Source organism: Phalangium opilio, unplaced genomic scaffold, assembly GCF_054372755.1.
Source record: "Phalangium opilio isolate 3A_F unplaced genomic scaffold, DU_Popi_V2 ptg000048l_1, whole genome shotgun sequence".
NCBI lineage: Eukaryota > Metazoa > Arthropoda > Arachnida > Opiliones > Phalangiidae > Phalangium > Phalangium opilio.
Window position 1 is genome coordinate 2590047 of NW_028324170.1, and position 16234 is coordinate 2606280.

The 16234-nt window shown below is 36.7% G+C and overlaps 5 protein-coding genes across 10 annotated transcripts; all 5 read right to left on the reverse strand.

Annotated features, from left to right (window-relative positions):
* Window positions 1-81: 81 nt before the first annotated feature.
* Window positions 82-3228, reverse strand: LOC149673662 (uncharacterized). 2 transcript variants are annotated; one of them, XM_089839307.1, is made up of 10 exons: window positions 2548-3228; window positions 2408-2480; window positions 1759-1883; window positions 1555-1658; window positions 1331-1491; window positions 877-1269; window positions 731-812; window positions 597-666; window positions 470-527; window positions 82-401 (listed from the first exon to the last, which is right to left on the reverse strand). In XM_089839307.1, exons 1-6 carry the CDS (start codon window positions 2838-2840, stop codon window positions 1081-1083), a joined length of 945 nt encoding a protein of 314 aa, XP_089695433.1. In that variant the 5' UTR covers window positions 2841-3228; the 3' UTR covers window positions 82-401; window positions 470-527; window positions 597-666; window positions 731-812; window positions 877-1080. The 2 variants fall into 2 exon arrangements, with proteins under 2 accessions (XP_089695433.1, XP_089695434.1); XM_089839308.1 differs by lacking the exons at window positions 82-401; window positions 470-527; window positions 597-666; window positions 731-812 and having other exon boundaries at window positions 1118-1269; window positions 1551-1658.
* A 107-nt stretch (window positions 3229-3335) lies between these two features.
* On the reverse strand, window positions 3336-5811 carry LOC149673663 (sodium-dependent glucose transporter 1A-like). 2 transcript variants are annotated; one of them, XM_089839295.1, is made up of 5 exons: window positions 5146-5809; window positions 4933-5053; window positions 4700-4826; window positions 4481-4639; window positions 3336-4422 (listed from the first exon to the last, which is right to left on the reverse strand). In XM_089839295.1, exons 2-5 carry the CDS (start codon window positions 5047-5049, stop codon window positions 3431-3433), a joined length of 1395 nt encoding a protein of 464 aa, XP_089695421.1. In that variant the 5' UTR covers window positions 5050-5053; window positions 5146-5809; the 3' UTR covers window positions 3336-3430. The 2 variants fall into 2 exon arrangements, with proteins under 2 accessions (XP_089695421.1, XP_089695419.1); XM_089839293.1 differs by having other exon boundaries at window positions 4933-5811.
* Window positions 5754-7360, reverse strand: LOC149673664 (sodium-dependent glucose transporter 1B-like). Of its 2 annotated transcripts, none has more exons than XM_089839298.1 (3): window positions 7143-7360; window positions 6924-7082; window positions 5754-6857 (listed from the first exon to the last, which is right to left on the reverse strand). In XM_089839298.1, the coding sequence occupies exons 1-3, from the start codon at window positions 7264-7266 to the stop codon at window positions 5866-5868; spliced, it is 1275 nt and encodes a 424-aa protein (XP_089695424.1). In that variant the 5' UTR covers window positions 7267-7360; the 3' UTR covers window positions 5754-5865. The 2 variants fall into 2 exon arrangements, with proteins under 2 accessions (XP_089695424.1, XP_089695425.1); XM_089839299.1 differs by having other exon boundaries at window positions 7139-7360.
* Window positions 7361-8511: 1151 nt separating this feature from the next.
* Window positions 8512-10738, reverse strand: LOC149673665 (sodium-dependent glucose transporter 1B-like). 2 transcript variants are annotated; one of them, XM_089839292.1, is made up of 4 exons: window positions 10281-10738; window positions 10076-10202; window positions 9661-9819; window positions 8512-9591 (listed from the first exon to the last, which is right to left on the reverse strand). In XM_089839292.1, the coding sequence occupies exons 1-4, from the start codon at window positions 10419-10421 to the stop codon at window positions 8603-8605; spliced, it is 1416 nt and encodes a 471-aa protein (XP_089695418.1). In that variant the 5' UTR covers window positions 10422-10738; the 3' UTR covers window positions 8512-8602. The 2 variants fall into 2 exon arrangements, with proteins under 2 accessions (XP_089695418.1, XP_089695417.1); XM_089839291.1 differs by having other exon boundaries at window positions 8512-9819.
* A 129-nt stretch (window positions 10739-10867) lies between these two features.
* LOC149673666 (uncharacterized) lies at window positions 10868-14076 on the reverse strand. Of its 2 annotated transcripts, XM_089839304.1 has the most exons (4): window positions 14061-14076; window positions 12720-12987; window positions 11973-12332; window positions 10868-11872 (listed from the first exon to the last, which is right to left on the reverse strand). In XM_089839304.1, exons 2-4 carry the CDS (start codon window positions 12866-12868, stop codon window positions 11293-11295), a joined length of 1089 nt encoding a protein of 362 aa, XP_089695430.1. In that variant the 5' UTR covers window positions 12869-12987; window positions 14061-14076; the 3' UTR covers window positions 10868-11292. The 2 variants fall into 2 exon arrangements, with proteins under 2 accessions (XP_089695430.1, XP_089695428.1); XM_089839302.1 differs by lacking the exon at window positions 14061-14076 and having other exon boundaries at window positions 12720-13051.
* Between the last annotated feature and the right edge of the window lie 2158 nt (window positions 14077-16234).

The window sequence follows — 16234 nt, forward strand, 5'->3', positions numbered from 1 at the left end:
TTGTTCAGTTTAAATACGAAGAGAAAGGCCCACGATTCCAAGTGTTTGTAAATAGAGGGAACCGATAAACCCAACCAAATACCTAAAAGAATTACAATTCATAATCGCATGAATAATTTGAAAAAAAAACCTTTCCCAGAAAACACATATCAAACCTAAATTTCCGCCAACATATCCCAGTATTTCGATAGCCTATATAACCAAAAATTAAATTAAACGTAATTATGATTAAAATAATAAATCTGACCTGAAATTTTGGTTTGTGATTATAGAGTAATAATTTGTGCGTTTCAATAAAAATGTTGACAACTGTTATATCGCTAAATAGATTTAAATATAGGTAATAAAACTTATTATAAAAATTATGAACTCCATTCATACCTGCAATCCACACATTTAAACTATAATTATTTAAATCAAACTAGTGTCAACAATTATAAGTCAAATATTAATATTCAGTTTTCTTAACCTGTTTTCCCATTTCGGTGAGAAAAAGGCTAGTAGCTATTGCATCGTAATCTTCAACTCTAAAAATTAATAAAAGACATTAAAATTAAATATGGTTCGTTAGTAAATAATATCCATAAGTAACTAACTCGCAACCAATGGGACATTCTTGATCGTTGCACTTTGACAAATGGTAAGAAGCTCTTCCGTAACAAGTGGCTGAACAATAAAATAATTCAGATCGCGTTTCATATCGAATTTCGGTTATTTATAAGACCCTTACTGTCATTTCCAACGCATTTTTGAAATTGTTTCGTGACAGGAACGTACGTTGATGCAATACAACCGCATCGTTGATCCAAAATCTTAATAAAACATTGATATTTAATTTTAATTTAATTTAGTTTAAAACTAATCTGACAAGCGTACTTTCTGTTTACATCTAAGTATGCAATTCTGAAAATAAACCGGACTTATAAAGAAGGCATGGACAGCTGGGTAAAGATTCTTTGAAATACGTCACAGGCACCACGTGATCCCCAGATAAAAGACTACATGTGGAGTGGGACAGTTGGGACTGGACACCTAGTCCTTGTTTTTCGCGAGATCACAATGCTAGTTTCCGAAATAAAACTAATTACGCTTCTTTGAACCACGGCCTTCCTTGGTCACGTGTCTCGGACGTATTTCAATTAAATTGTACCCTTTAAGTATCTCAACGCTAATTACTTTCTGACTTAAATATCCACCGGTATTCGTATATTCTCTGCTGTAATTTTTACAAGCTGTGGAATACGGTAATTCCAGAAGCAATATGCGACTCTGTAACCAGATTAAGCGATTTAGGTTTAGCAATAACAAATACAAATGGTAAAGGTTTTACCGGTTTTATATGAACGTCGTATTTTTTGCCTGGAAGTAACTCGATCCAAGTGTCGGAATTGAAAGGAAAGCTGTAGCTGCTGTGAATGTACAACGTGCTCAAACGGGCGGGCAATTGACAGGTCATTTCGTCCTCTGCCATATTTAGCAGGAACTTGTACGCTTCGAAAAGAGTCTTAGTTAAAATTTAAAAAAAATTAAAAATGTTAATGGCGATCTACCTACTTATTCCGGAAGTTGTATTTTTGACCAAAAATCTTCCTGGTTTTTCCCAACGCTCGTACAAGGTGTAACAGACTAAATTATTGAACAGCGACCAAGTACCCCTTCTGAAAATGTGAAAGTGTGTTGTGAGAGCATAAGTTTATAAGATATGTTCATATATGGACCATATCTTTTGAACTTATTAAGAGAAAATCGTGTCTCAACTGTTTTGTATGATCAGACGCGTTCGCAAATCCACTGACGTTAGCGAAATGCATGTACTCATCTTGTTTCAATGTAAATTTCATCATTTGGTTTAAATCAAGCTTTCTAATTAGTTCTTTTACGTCCTGTATCGCGAGACAACGTTTTAATTAATTTAATCATTAATTAATCTCTATAAATTAATTCCGGGTTGCCGTAAAACTCCCCGACTTTTCCAGGTGTTCCATGAACTATTTTAATTTGGCCAAATTTATTTGTAAGTAGAAAAGACACAATGTTGACGTAGGTTCAAAAATAACTAGTGCCATGAACTAATAATTAAAATGAAATACTTAGACCTTATGGATTTTGATGAAACTCGGAAAAGGCACACCCTGAATAGTTACTTGTTAATCTAAGCGTATTCCCAATAGTAACTAAGCTGTAGTTTTTAAGTTAATAGAGGGGAACCATTACGAAAAACTCCATGTTATTTCTATGGGAAATTTTGTGAAAACACGTGATTTTTTTTCCTTTAACATTACGGAAGGGTGTCTTGTAGAATACTGCTAACCATTATGAAATTCTCTGACTTAAAAAACACAATTTTAATATTCCCCTTACTTTTTCAGGGAATTTTGCGGAAACCCTGTAACTTTAAACTCATTACAGTTTCGTGGTTAATCCTTGAACACCATTTTCGACTTTGAGAACTTTGGTTACAAACCAGACTTTTATTCAACCTAAAATAATTCAATAACGCATATGAAACATTTCAATCGAAAGCAATTACTGATTTAAGTAACTTACGCCTGATTATAGCAAAATGATATCCCGGGTAACTCAAAATCAGTGGTAAAGATGACCTCAACATCCACGCTAATTGGGTACTGATAATATAGGGCACCGAATTGTATTACTTGAACGATAAAATAACAGAAACAAAGAAGAAATAGGATGTAGTAAAATGTAACGCAGTGCTTTGGGACATCGTGTTCTTTTGACTTTTTATCTTTAGCATGATGAATCTTCTTGTTAACATAATGAAATTTGCGAACTCTAGCTTTAGAATCTAGCTGAAATCTTGTAGCAGTGTAAGGCATGTTCACGTTTGACGTTTGATGCTCGATAAAGGATAATATTATGACTTCAAAGCTATACTACTCACCTTTTTTGTTTTTCAAATACAACGTATGATTAACGTATGAATATTTTAAGAGGGCCTCCCTAAAAGTTGATTACTTTAACATCTTTCGAAAAATAACAACTATACTTGCACTCAAAAAAATGTAGCCGTAGGTGCATTAGTTCTTAGACATACAGTGTGGAACAGTAACCGACGAAACCAAGACTTACTTTGTCTTTTGGAAATTGCGATGGGTATTGCTGCTTTGCATCGACACAGTGTTTGAACTCTTCAACACTGTGTTTTCAATCACAGGCAAATAATACACATAACCCAAAACCTTTTACCAAGAAAGGGTAATTTTCAAAGAAATGAGAAAATGACGTGTTTCCCACGTCTGAGTTTACACGCCTTACAATGTATAACATTCAATCTCAGTTGAAACAATAATTATTTTCAATATATATATATATTTATATGAACAAAAGATACTTTAGTTAAATAAATTGTATTACAGTATCGCGCGCGTACAATGAAAAGAAAAATAAGTTAAATTTAGTGTAAAAATTAATCAACGTACTGTTCAGAATTAGCTAAATATTCCGTACTACTTGCATGAGTCAAACTTCTCTGTTTTGTAATATTGGAAACGACTTTAACTTGACCGGCTAGTGCACTGATGCATAAGAAGCAGGCAACGCAAAGCATGTAAAAATACATGATAGGTTTCCAATCCATGAACTGCGTCACGACGAGGGATAGAAGAAATCCTCCCAGGGACGCGGAAACCACGAGTAATCCAGAGACGTAATTAGATATACCGACGTATGTTTCAAGGAACGCAAACATGGAAGGCATTGTGGAGGAACAACCTAACCCCAAAATGGCCGTTCCAGCCCACATAACAGTGGGGTTGGACTCACCAAATATGGATAAGACAACGAGGGTACTCGCAATAACGGTTAGATTAACGCATAGCATATGAAAAGGCTTGAATTTCGTAGCCAAAAATATACTAATACCGCGTCCGAAACAATAAACTCCCCAAAAGGTCGAAGTCATAAAGGAACCTTTTACTTTGCTCATATTTAGTTTACTGTTCATGACAAATGTTGTCAGAAATTGGGCGAAAACATTTTCTAAACCGACGTAAGAGCCTAAGAACAACATCCCGAAACCAATCAGAACACGCGGAAGGATTTTTCCGGGCGTATGATTGGTTACTCGTTCCTTTTCGGTGTTACTTTTAATTGGTGTTCTGTCGATCAGGAAAGACACCAGGTTCGAAACACAGATTATCAACACCAAAAACGAAATGATAATATATGTCGCCGCTACGTTTCCAATGTCCTTATGCGGAGGAATCAACGTGGTCGGTACCATTTCAGTTGTAGTTGAATTGGCCTCCGTTGAATTACTCGCCTCTTCATCTTCCGGTGATAAGAATGGCTCAGCGACTAGGGGTCCAATTACCGACCCAATTCCGTAACTAAAATGAAGTCCTTGAAAAAACGGACCAGGATTGTGCATCCATAGATCCATACACAGGACATTGGCACCTGTAATTAGTATAATGGCTTTAGTAACTTAAAGCCACGCTGGTAATTAAGTCATTACCGGTGTCTACGGCTCCAAGAAAGACGGATATCAGTACATTGTCTCCGATTAGTAGGTAAACATTTTTGATGAATGGTACCGCGAAGTTTAACAGGGCCATGGCCAAAAGTAAACTAGTAAATACAACCAGACGATGAAACTTGGTAAAAACCCAGCCAGCTAAAAGCAAGTCAAGATTCTATACATAGTAAGTAATTATCGGAGAAAGACAGTACGTACCACCCAAAGACCCGATACAAGCACCGAAAAATCTGGCGGTGACAAAATAACCCATTTCCTTCGTTGTACCATCGACATTGCGTTTCAAATCTGGTAAAGTCACTCCAGATACGTTAACAAGCATACCCTGTAAGTTTTAAGTCAGGTCGTAAGTATCGTAATAACTATAAGTATGATATGCATATCATACATATGGTAAAAATAAAAAATACTTTAAAAAAAATAATTCTTACCGAAACCAATAGAAGAGTGTACAAATTGAATGTTCTAAACGTTCTTATTTTATCCTTACGAATATCTTCCCATAGTGCCCGAAGAGACGATGTTGGGGTCCCAGTTTCGTCTGGCATTTTCCTGTCGGAGTTAATACCATTTGAGAAATCAAGTTTATCCATCATAAATTTAGAACAGTTCCTTCAATAAGCAAGAGTAAAAGCGATGTTTACAAGTTAACAGTACGAAAACTTTCGTCTCTTTGTTGTACACTAAATGAACAAGAACGTTTTGGGTGTATCAGTTTAGATAAAATTTATCTAATTTTAAATCTTCTTATGATAGCGTTGTAAAATTCAATTGTATTATTCTCTTATCTGTGTTTTGTTTGTTTTTCCTTTCAATGAATGTAAGGTTATCACATGAAAAAAAATTGTCAAATAATTTAGTTGAAGTCAAGGAATTAATGCATTTAAATATGATATGACCTTGGTAGAGAAGGGATTAATAATAATCACGCGATTCTTCTATATATTCATAAGGAAATTTGAGTAAAAACGCCTTTATCACTGATCAACCGATAACATAGGTTCAGCCCAAACCCATACTGGAAGTTGAAATTTTGATTATAATGTTACTCTTTATTGTGTTTACTCGCTAAGAAAGGTTTATCTAATCCGCGGGCATCTTTAAAAAAATGGTGGCGATATAGAAATGTACCCAAAGCCTTCCTTAAGAAATAATGTTTATAAAGTCATACTTCACATCCCATGAGCCGCATTGTTTCGGGCCGTTTAGAAATGTACCAGAAACTTCGGGATCGGGACAAAGGCAAAAGATATTTTAAAGAAATATGTATTTTTATTATACATATACAAGATTATCACAATTAAATAACTAAAAAGAGTAAGTATGGTACACTAAACTTTCCTCATTTCATCAATAGTTTCGAATTAATTTACGTGTTCAGATTTATCCAAATATTCCGCACTACCTTTGGTACTATTGGCATTAGTTCTTTTTTTAATATTCGAAACGACTTTAACTTGCGCGGCTAGTGCACTGATGCATAAGACGCAGGCAACGCAAAGCATGTAAAAATACATGATAGGTCTCGAATCCATGAACTGCGTCACCACGAGTGATAGAAGAAATCCTCCGAGAGCCGCGGCGACCACGAGTAACCCAGAGACGTAATTAGATATAGCAACGTATATTTCCAGGAACGCAAACATGGAAGGCATTGTGGAGGAACAGCCGAACCCCAAAATGGCCGTTCCAGCCCACATAACAGTGGGGTTGGACTCACCAAATATGGATAAGACAACGAGGGTAATCGCAATAACGGTTAGATTAACGCATAGCATATGAAAAGGCCTAAATTTCGTGGCCAAAAATATACTAATACCGCGCCCGAAACAGTAAACTCCCCAAAAGGTCGAAGTCATATAGGAACCGGTTGCTTTGCTCATTTTTAGCTTACTGTTCGTGACGAATGTCGTCAGAAATTGCGCGAAAACATTTTCTAAACCGACGTAAGCGCCTAAGAACACCATCCCGAAACCAATCAGAACACGCGGAAGGATTTTTCCTGGCGTGTGATTGGTTACTCGTTCCTTTTCGGTGTTACTTTTAATTGGTGTTCTGTCGATCAGGAAAGACACCAGGTTCGAAACGCAGACAATCAACACCAAAACCGAAACGATACTATAAGTCGCCGCTACGTTTCCAATGTCCTTGAGCGGAGGAACCAACGTGGTCGGTACCATTTCAGTTGTAGTTGAATTGGCCTCCGTTGAATTACTCGCCTCTTCATCTTCCGGTGATAAGAATGGTTCAGCGACTAGGGGTCCAATTACCGACCCAATTCCGTAACTAAAATGAAGTCCTTGAAAAAACGGACCAGGATTGTGCATCCATAGATCCATACACAGGACATTGGCACCTGTAATTAGGATAATGGCTTTAATAACTTAAAACCACGCTGTGACGCTGGTAATTAAGTCATTACCGGTGTCTACGGCTCCAAGAAAGACGGATATCAGTACATTGTCTCCGATTAGTAGGTAAATATTTTTGATAAATGGTACCGCGAAGTTTAACAGGGCCATGGCCAAAAGCAAAACGGTAATTACAACCAGACGATTAAATTTGTTAAAAATCCAGCCCGCTAAAAGCAAGTCGAGATTCTATACATAGTACTTAATTATCGGAGATAGACTGTACCTACCACCCAAAGACCCGATACAAGCACCAAAAAATCTCGAAGAGATGTAATACCCCATTTCCGTCGTTGAACCATCGACATTCCGTTTCAAATCGGGTAATGTCACTCCGGTTATGTTAACAAGCATACCCTATATGTTTTAAGTCAAATTATAAGTATCATAACTACTTTAATTCACATTGTTTTATTGCTTAAACGCGAAATTTCTAAAGTAATTAAGGTTTTCCCCTTTCCATGATGGGGAATTCTTTACACCGAAATCCACTTTAAATAAGCTCATTTCATACTTAAAATTACAGAAAAAACAATGTTCCTTACCGCAACTAATAGAAGCATGTACAAATTGAATGTTCTAAACGTTCTTATTTTATCCTTACGAATATCTTGCCATAGTGTCCGAAGAGGGATTATTGGGGACTCAGTTTCCTCTGGTATTTTACCATTAGAATTTGGTCTAGCACCCTCTGAGAAATCAAGTTTTTCCATAACGTTCAAGTTCGGAGTAAAAGCTATGATTACAAGATTACAAGTTTACTTCTCGAAAACTTTCGCCCGTTTGTCTTACGCGTACAAAAACGTTTTGGTGTATCTATTTTGATAACATTTAAATCGAGGTCAATTTCATTGTATTATATTAATCCCTTGAAAAATTTGTCAAATCATTTAGTTAAAAGTATTGAGAATTAAAGGATTAAAATATGATATGGCCTTCGAAGAAAAGCTATTATTTGATAAATATAATCAGTGTTATTTTTAACAATTTGCAAATTCGAGTGGAGACTTCAGTATTGATCTACCGGTAATCAACGCCCATCCCAAACAGCTATACCTATACTGGAAGCTTAAACTTTGATTGGACGTAGCGGGTACTCATTAAGAAAGGTTTATCTTATCCTCGGGCATCTTGAAAAATGGCGGCTATATAACAATGTATCCAAAACCTTAACGTCAACCAAATTCACTTTCATTATACCACCTGGGGGAAAAGAGGTAAGATGGAGTGGTAAGAATGATGAGCGACCTGTGGCAATGAAAGTCTCCCAGTGTACCTCGCGCATGCCCCTACCCTTTGGTAGGCGATTGTTAAATGCTGACGCGTAGCGCCATTGCATTTGTATGAGAACTAGGCCTATAGCTTCTATTTTTAAGACAGACCGAGCGTCCTTTAGGATTCCGTACTGAACGACCCTACCGAAACGCTGAGGACGGTGGGAGGACTTCGTTGTCGTAGGTGGGGGTTTAGATTGCAACGTTATAGGTACGGAGGTTTCTACTCCATCCCTCTCTCCTCAAAGATTATACTGGTTCAATCCTCGTACGCCCGATTTTTTAAGACGTTTTTAAAGAAATTTCAGGACAAACGCAAAAGATATTTCAAAGAAATATGTATTTATATTATATATATACAATATTATCACAAGTACAGTACGCTTAACTCTCCCTATTTCATTAATAGCTTCGAATTAATTTATGTGTTCGGTCTTATCCAAATATTCTATACTACTACTTGTCAAATCTCTCGCTCTCCTGCCTTTAATATGCCAAACGACTCTTAACTGTCCAGCCAAAGCTACGACGCATATCACTGAACTGACGCAAACAACGTACAAATAAACGCTAGGAGCGGTGTCCATGAATTGCGTCACAACAAGCCCAATCAGAAATCCTCCGAGAGAGCCCGAGACAACGAATAATGCCGAAACGTAATTAGATATACCGACGTATCTTTCCATCCAGGACAGACTCGAAGCCCAAGTGGAGGCGCAACCAAAGCCCAAGATGGCTGATCCAGCCCACATAACCGCGGCGCTTTCCTCGCCAAATACGGCTAAGACAACACCGATACCCGAAATCACGGTTAAGTTGAAGAAAAGCAGATGCAAGGGGTTGAATTTCGTGGCCAAAAATACGCTAATACCGCGTCCGAAACAGTAAGTTCCCCAAAAGGTCGAAGTCATAAAGGACCCGGTTGATTTACTCATTTTTAGCTTACTGTTCATAACGAATGTGGTCAAAAATTGAGTGTAAACATTCTCTAAACCGACGTAACCCGCTAAGAACAACATGCCTAAACCAATCAGAACCCTAGGCAAGATCTTCCCTTGAGTTTTATTGGACACACGCTCTTTCTCGGTGTTACTCTGGATCGAACTTCGGTCAACTAAGAAGGACACGAGAGAGGAAACCGCGACCAAGAAGACAAAGGCCGAAATGATACTGTAGGACGCAACAACGTTTCCGATGTCCTTAACTGGCGGGATAAGAGTAGTCGGCACCATTTCCGTTGAATTGACCACCGACGTCGAGTTATTTTGTTCCTCATCTTCGGGTGATAAGAATGGTTCGGCAATTAAGGGTCCAATTACCGACCCAAGCCCGTATGTAAAATGAAGTCCTTGAAAAAAAGGTCCTGGATTGTCCATCCATAGATCCAAACACAGGACATTGGCACCTGTAATTAGTTTAAGTGTTTTAGCGACGTACAAGTTTAATTCCAAATAGAAATTGTCGCATTTGTTACCGGTATCCATGGATCCAAGAACCATGGATAAAGACACCATTACAGCCATAAGAAGGTAAAATTGTTCGCAGAATGGTGCGGCAAAGTTTAACCCCGATATTAGCAACAGAATAATGGTGAATAAAACCAGACGATGAATTTTGGTAAATAACCATCCGCCTAAAATGATAAATATCACGGGGCTTAGATTATATGCTGTAGGTTTTATCAAACGCAAATAGATAAACAGAAAGTGAGCAGGAGACGAAAATGCCAATTCTGCTAATTTCGAGGCATTGATCCAGGAATGCGTTACCAATTACATTCCTATCGCTTCTTCTTAAGGGCAATTATCATAGATTGACTCAAAGACAACGAGTTACTTAACTTCACTTTCCATTCGCATTTGGTTTTATCTGGGTTTCTAAATTCATACCAGCCAAGGAGCCAATACAATATCCGATAAATCTAAAGGTTAACACGTAACCCATTTGAGTTGTAGTTGCGTGAACAGTTCTTTGCAAATCTGGCAAAGTAACTCCGGGTAAGTTCATAACCAAACCCTGCGAAGAAAATTTACGTTACTTCATAAACCACAAATACAAAACTTAACTTAAAAAAAAATTCACAAATTTTCTTACCAGACTAAAGCAACTCAGGTACAAATTGGCGGTTCTGTAAACCCTAATTTTATTATTTAAAACCTTCTGCCATATTGTTGTTGGGTTCAGTCCATCTGACATTTTCTTTTTATCACTACTACTAGCAGAAAAATCCTCCATGGTAACGACCGAACTGAAGACGGGTAGTGCTCTCTTTGAAGCCGTTTTAGAAATTAAAATTTTCGACTTTGATCGTCAATAATTTTTCTACGATTAATTTTTTTTTCACCAGGTATGTTTTCAGGTAGATATCGTTTTCAAGGACTCTTCCTAGGTACAACGAAGGGTCCCGAACAATAGAGACTTAAAACGCAATATGGATAAGCAAATCGCGCGCCCGCATTAATCTTTTATGTCACGCGTTCTTTAATCAAATATCATATCGGACAAAACGAGGATTAGATCTTATTTTTTAAACGATCTTGAAAGAGTTCAAATGGAATTTTATCTAATAAAGGTGTGTTTACTTACGAAATTTTACTCTGTAAGTGTGCTTGCTATTCTTCAACACTTGCAAAAATGTATTTATGTAAAAAAACAGAGATAGAAAAATTCAGACGAATAAGTCCTTCATATGTTCATATATTTTATGTTCAGTTACAGCTGCATTTTTATACAAATACCTCTCGCTTACGATACAGGTAAATTTAACAGACTATGAAGGAAGGGTAACATATGATCAAGGTAGCATGAAGGTTAACTAACATTTAAGGTATTACGCTTGCCTTTATCAAGTTTCAATTTGCACTTGTACCATGAAACGTTACGTGTAACGTTAATCTCGCAAGTTTTAAGAATGACACGTGACTTGGTCACGTGGTATAACATTTACAGCACGCGCTTTTCAATTTTAGTTTACGAATTAGGCTTAACGAAGTCTGAGTTACAAAGTTATATTATTTGCTATACACGTGAATTGAATCACGTGGCATTAGATATTTAAGCGACTTTATCCTTATTTAAATGTAATTGAGTTAATTAGTTACATATCTCACATTTCGTGCTCTTTTCGAAGTTTATCGAACAATATAGAACCGATCTGTAAGAAATAATTCCAAACCTTGACTATAAAATACCCAGAATACTTTGGAGACGTCTCCGAATTTTCGGTAGACGTAGAAGTATCGGATTTCTCGCGTTTCTTATAACTTTCAATCAACGCTTCCATCTTTTTTCCAGAATCAAGATGATGTTTATAATTTGATTTAGCTCTGAAACCCGGATATCGCATAAAGTAGGTTACAATTACCAACAACCAATACGAAAACCATTGCCGGAGGTTTAAGCTTTTTCTGATAGCTTGATAGTCAATGACGTCACAACTAAAGTTGTAAACAGATTCGAGTATTATACCCGTACCAACTTTAGCGAAGCCAATAAAGGCGTATTGTAAGGTACGACTGAATAACGGTTGAGGGTTTGATAATGTCGGTTTAACAACTTCATCTACGATGTCTTGGCAAATGTCTCTGACCTCTTCGTAAGTACCAGCGCCTAAGTTGTACTGGTCTTCAATGCCTAAAAGGTATCCAATGTATCGCCAGTAGTAAAGAATCGCTTCAATATCTTCGCTATTTAAGTAGTAATATCAAAAATTATAATACTGCCAATGTTGGTAATCGCATCATGGATTTTGTGATTCTATAAGAGGACTAATTCAGTATATCTTACTTCGTTCCATAGAACCCAAGCTTTTTAGGATTGACGACCAAGGCCCCAACGAAGGCGAATTGCGTTAAAGTCATATCATACTGGCTTAACCAATAGGTTCCATCGTCTTTGGGACATTCCGAATTGAGTTTCTTGGCGACTCTAGCGTGCATTTGTCTAACTAGTTTAACGTTCTTTCGACCTTGGTCACCGGTGTCTTGTACGCGTCCTTGGTACCAAGTTCGGACATAATGAGTGGTCATAACTGCGCGTTTTTCAGCGGACAATGGTGTGGCCTGTTCTCCCGTTTTAAGTAGAACGTCCATCAGGGACTCCACTTGGCTCATAATGACCGTCCCAAGAAGATGAGACATCAGAACCCTGATGAGGGTCATACGTTTTTATGAGCTAATATACAGGGTGTTTCAAAAAAGATGGTAGGACCGAAGTACAGTGGGTATATGTGAAATCAACTTTGAGTCGAAAATGTAATTGACCTAAGGGCCACCAATTCTAAGTAATGATTAGAGTGTTTTACAAACGGCCCCTTAAATTTAAGTAAGAAACTGAAAGACCATACAAGTTTTATTAAGGGGTCATGCTTAAAGCACTTCAATAATAACTTGAAATCGGTGGCCCTTAGGGCAAAATGTCATAAAAACTACATTTTTGACTTAAAATTGATTTCTCATAGAACCCATTGTCCGTCGGTACTACCGCCCTTTTTGGAACACCCTGTATATATAAGTACTTGTAACTATATCTTACGCCGCTGAATACTCGTGAAATACTTTCGCTGCTCTGTCCATCTTTTCTTCATCGTACCATTCGGGTTGTTGGTCAAAAGGTGACCCACAATCACCGGGAGTTTTAGAACCCTGGTCCCGGACATTCGCGAAGAACTTTGTTTTCACCATTTTTGAACGGAACGAGCTCAACGAACTCGGGAATACGATCTACACTAGTAACTAAACCACCACAGTTGGGTACGTGTTCGATAGTAGAGTACCAGTACTGAACAGTTTTCAACGGAGTCCTACAAAAACAAGCACAATCCGATTTTTGGGGCCGAAAAGATACAAAAGTAGATATCTTTGAGCCACTCTGGTTTATGGCGTCAAGAGTCGACTCTCCCAAAAAGGGGTTACCAACCCCTGAACCATAAACAACCCACCACTAAAAGTGACAAGGGGCGGTGAATGCAGATAAAAGATAGAGAAAAAATCCAATTACAATAGAGAGCGATAACCGAATAACTTTTAGGTTATAGTTGGATATAGTTAAGGCTTTTTAGCAATCAAGTAGACAATCAATTGAATCAAATATCCGTTCCTTTAAAGTGGATTTCACTAAGAGGAGTAAAACGCACTAAGTATAATTTTAAAACTTTTGGTTTCTTAAATTTGAAGAGGGTCATAATAAATTTATAAAATCATGAACCGTTTAAAGTCCTTTTCCCTGAATTTATTGACAATAGAGTGGTACTGAGAGAGGTGTAGCACCTTGGACATGACGTCAATATTAGTATTCTAAATTGTATGGCCTTAGCTGATAACTTCCAACATGGTTGCCAAAAACCCAGGGGAGGGTGTGACGTCACGAGAAAGTTCGTTAATAGCAGACTATACATTGTTTGAACTAAAGGGGTTCTTTACCGTTCCCCTAGGTGTTGGCAGGCGATTGGTGAGTTGAGAGATTGCAGAGAAAAGGGGGTAACAGTTCAGTTTCACTCAGTACTTCAGGGGCTGACTACATAGCCCAGAACTTTTAGCTGAGAGGGGGGAATATCCATAACCCCTTTAGTGAAAAGTATCCATTCCCTGAGTTGCGAAGGTTAATTCACCGTGAAATTTATATCAAACAAGCAACTCAAATACTATACATTCATCTCCGTAAATTAAAATTTGGCGGGAAAACCCTTCTCCCATTGATTGATTATGCAAGACAAACCCTTTGACGCATGCGCCCAACATTATACTCCTTAAGCGTTGCGTTACCTACAACCGGCTTGCTGATAAGCTTTTCTAGCATTTTAAGCCTATGCTTTTACAAATTTTCCAGCTAAATAAATAATAAACACAGAAAAATGACAGAAAAACGGAACCAAACCTTTCGATACCCAATGATTGTTAGACAAGTGTTGCATTAGTATTGACGCAGCAGGAAAAACAAATAACCTAACTTAGTGAGCTCATAGTCTAAACCGTATACGCCTTTAAGCTCGCGTTCTAAAGTACACCGACACTCGGATTATTTTTCACCTTGAATTGACAGCACTGTAAAATACTTTTCTATCCCTTTCAAATGATGGTTAAAATATAAGGATTGTAGCTTTGTACTTTGGTAGTAATTAAAGGCGAAATTTTCTAAAAGCGAAGGACGTTTACGTAACAACAGCAAGGATAGATTGAAGCCTAACTAGAATACTCAACTCGGAAAATATCATAATAATAAACAAGATAAAAGGGGGGATTATACGCGATATTCTCGGATTAAATAAAGCTATTCATTATATGCGAAACCAGTTATCAATATAAATTTTAATTATTTCGTTTATCGCTCTCAAGGTTTTCAACTAAAATTTATCAGTAACATATTCCTTATCATTAAAATAGATATAACTAACTAGTGTTAGTTAATTTTAACTAACAGATATTTGGTCATATACTCCCTTATCATTAATATCGATATAATTAACTTGTTTTAGTTAACTTTAACTATCAGATACACTCATTTAAATTCTAAAATTTTCTTATTTTGAGTTTGAAGGAAAAAATACAATAAAAAGTTACAGCTTACCGACTGTTTAATTAGCGTTAATTACTCTTAATTATTAATTAAAATTGTAAAGTAAATTAATTTAAAATCGTTTGTGAGTTTTAAAAAAACTGAACAAATACCCTGAACATGTTTAACATCGAGCGACTAGGCCTAGAATGGTTTTCAAATCTTATCTGAAATGTTTACGAACGGTTGGTTAGCAAAGGTTTCTAACCAATTTTGCGTGCGTTGAATAAAATGACACAATATAACACACGACGACATGCAGAAAGAATTAGCACACGTATTTTTCCGAACGGTTAGAGGGTGAAGGCCGTACACAATGTATTAATTATTCGGAAAGAAATTTGATTAGGTTCAAGGATTTCAAGTTTTTGGGTTAATAGGTTTGTTACAGCGAATTTACAGGCAATGTTATTGTCGAGTGAAACTGGTCCGTAACGATGTTTAGTTAGTTTTTTTATTTAATTACAGTATTTACATTTAACTATAGGCTAGTTAATACATTCGTATTTCTGACAAGTTTCCTTTAAATTTGTTTAAAACTTTTAAATTTCAAGGTTTGCAATTAGAGTCTGGTGTTTGACCATCTTGTTAGTTTTTTTTTAAGACAAAACATGGATTGGTTTGTAGGTATTTGGAAATTGGACGACAAAGACGTTAGAATTTGGTGCAGGACTGGTAACGTTGAAGCATAGTCTAATGTCTTTGTGGCTATATACCGTTCGGATGTTACGACTTATCAAACAGACTATATAATATTAAAAATCAGGTTTTAATATTTAAAATTATTATAGTAAAATTACGCTCCGGAATTAATTAATTTAAGAGGAAATAATTAAAATAATAGTAGTTTTTTTGTAGCCTTAAACTTACGCAGAAATAACTGCCAAGTTTACGTCAAAATAAGGAAAAAGTTACACGATTAAATTTTAAAAGGAACCGGGTGGGGTGCGCCGCCCGTGGAATCACCGTCATTTTTATGATTTTCATTCAATATCAAAAAGAAGCCGAATTCGACGAATTAGTCAATCTTAGTTGAGACTACACTATAAGAAATACAATGATAAGATACTACCTTTGGTATCAGTGCCTTCAAGTATTGGGACTTTAAATCATAATTTCCCTTTGAGCCGGGTCTCGTGAAAAATTACATAGATATCATAAATATATATAGCTAATAAACGTATTTCCAACTTTCAACCTTTATAATTTCTTAATTTAAATACACATATACCAAAAATTCCTTATGGGTTTTAAAGCTGAAGTTTAAATCTACCTTAACGACGCTTAATATTTAAGCCTAACTCAATTAGGAAGTGAAATAATAATATTTAAGCTACGTTATTTCCCGATGTCTATGTATTCTAGCGCGCGCGGTAAAAATAGTAGCGTTATTAGTACAAAGTAGGTCACGTCCGTCTTCGAGAAAGAAAATTCAACCCTGTTAATTAAGAAATTGAAAGAAGAGGAATAGATGGGTCCTTCTAGGGTTCCCTAAC

Excerpts from the sequence above, each read along its gene's own strand:
- LOC149673662 (XM_089839307.1), bottom strand. The coding sequence starts at position 2,840 with ATGCCTTACACTGCTACAAGATTTCAGCTAGATTCTAAAGCTAGAGTT. Across the intron at positions 1,884-2,407 it reads CAAGGATTAACCACGAAACT|GACGTAAAAGAACTAATTAG; the intron begins GTAATGAGTTTA and ends CTCGCGATACAG. Across the intron at positions 1,659-1,758 it reads GCGTCTGATCATACAAAACA|AAGGGGTACTTGGTCGCTGT; the intron begins GTTGAGACACGA and ends TCACATTTTCAG.
- LOC149673663 (XM_089839293.1), bottom strand. The coding sequence starts at position 5,097 with ATGATGGATAAACTTGATTTCTCAAATGGTATTAACTCCGACAGGAAA. Across the intron at positions 4,827-4,932 it reads ACACTCTTCTATTGGTTTCG|GGTATGCTTGTTAACGTATC; the intron begins GTAAGAATTATT and ends TAAAACTTACAG. Across the intron at positions 4,423-4,480 it reads TCTTGGAGCCGTAGACACCG|GTGCCAATGTCCTGTGTATG; the intron begins GTAATGACTTAA and ends TACTAATTACAG.
- LOC149673664 (XM_089839298.1), bottom strand. The coding sequence starts at position 7,266 with ATGCTTGTTAACATAACCGGAGTGACATTACCCGATTTGAAACGGAAT. Across the intron at positions 7,083-7,142 it reads TTGTATCGGGTCTTTGGGTG|CGGGCTGGATTTTTAACAAA; the intron begins GTAGGTACAGTC and ends ACTTGCTTTTAG. Across the intron at positions 6,858-6,923 it reads TCTTGGAGCCGTAGACACCG|GTGCCAATGTCCTGTGTATG; the intron begins GTAATGACTTAA and ends TCCTAATTACAG.
- LOC149673665 (XM_089839291.1), bottom strand. The coding sequence starts at position 10,421 with ATGGAGGATTTTTCTGCTAGTAGTAGTGATAAAAAGAAAATGTCAGAT. Across the intron at positions 10,203-10,280 it reads ACCTGAGTTGCTTTAGTCTG|GGTTTGGTTATGAACTTACC; the intron begins GTAAGAAAATTT and ends TTTTCTTCGCAG. Across the intron at positions 9,820-10,075 it reads TTGTATTGGCTCCTTGGCTG|GCGGATGGTTATTTACCAAA; the intron begins GTATGAATTTAG and ends TTATCATTTTAG.
- LOC149673666 (XM_089839304.1), bottom strand. The coding sequence starts at position 12,868 with ATGGTGAAAACAAAGTTCTTCGCGAATGTCCGGGACCAGGGTTCTAAA. Across the intron at positions 12,333-12,719 it reads TTTCACGAGTATTCAGCGGC|GGTTCTGATGTCTCATCTTC; the intron begins GTAAGATATAGT and ends GACCCTCATCAG. Across the intron at positions 11,873-11,972 it reads CTTGGGTTCTATGGAACGAA|CGAAGATATTGAAGCGATTC; the intron begins GTAAGATATACT and ends CTACTTAAATAG.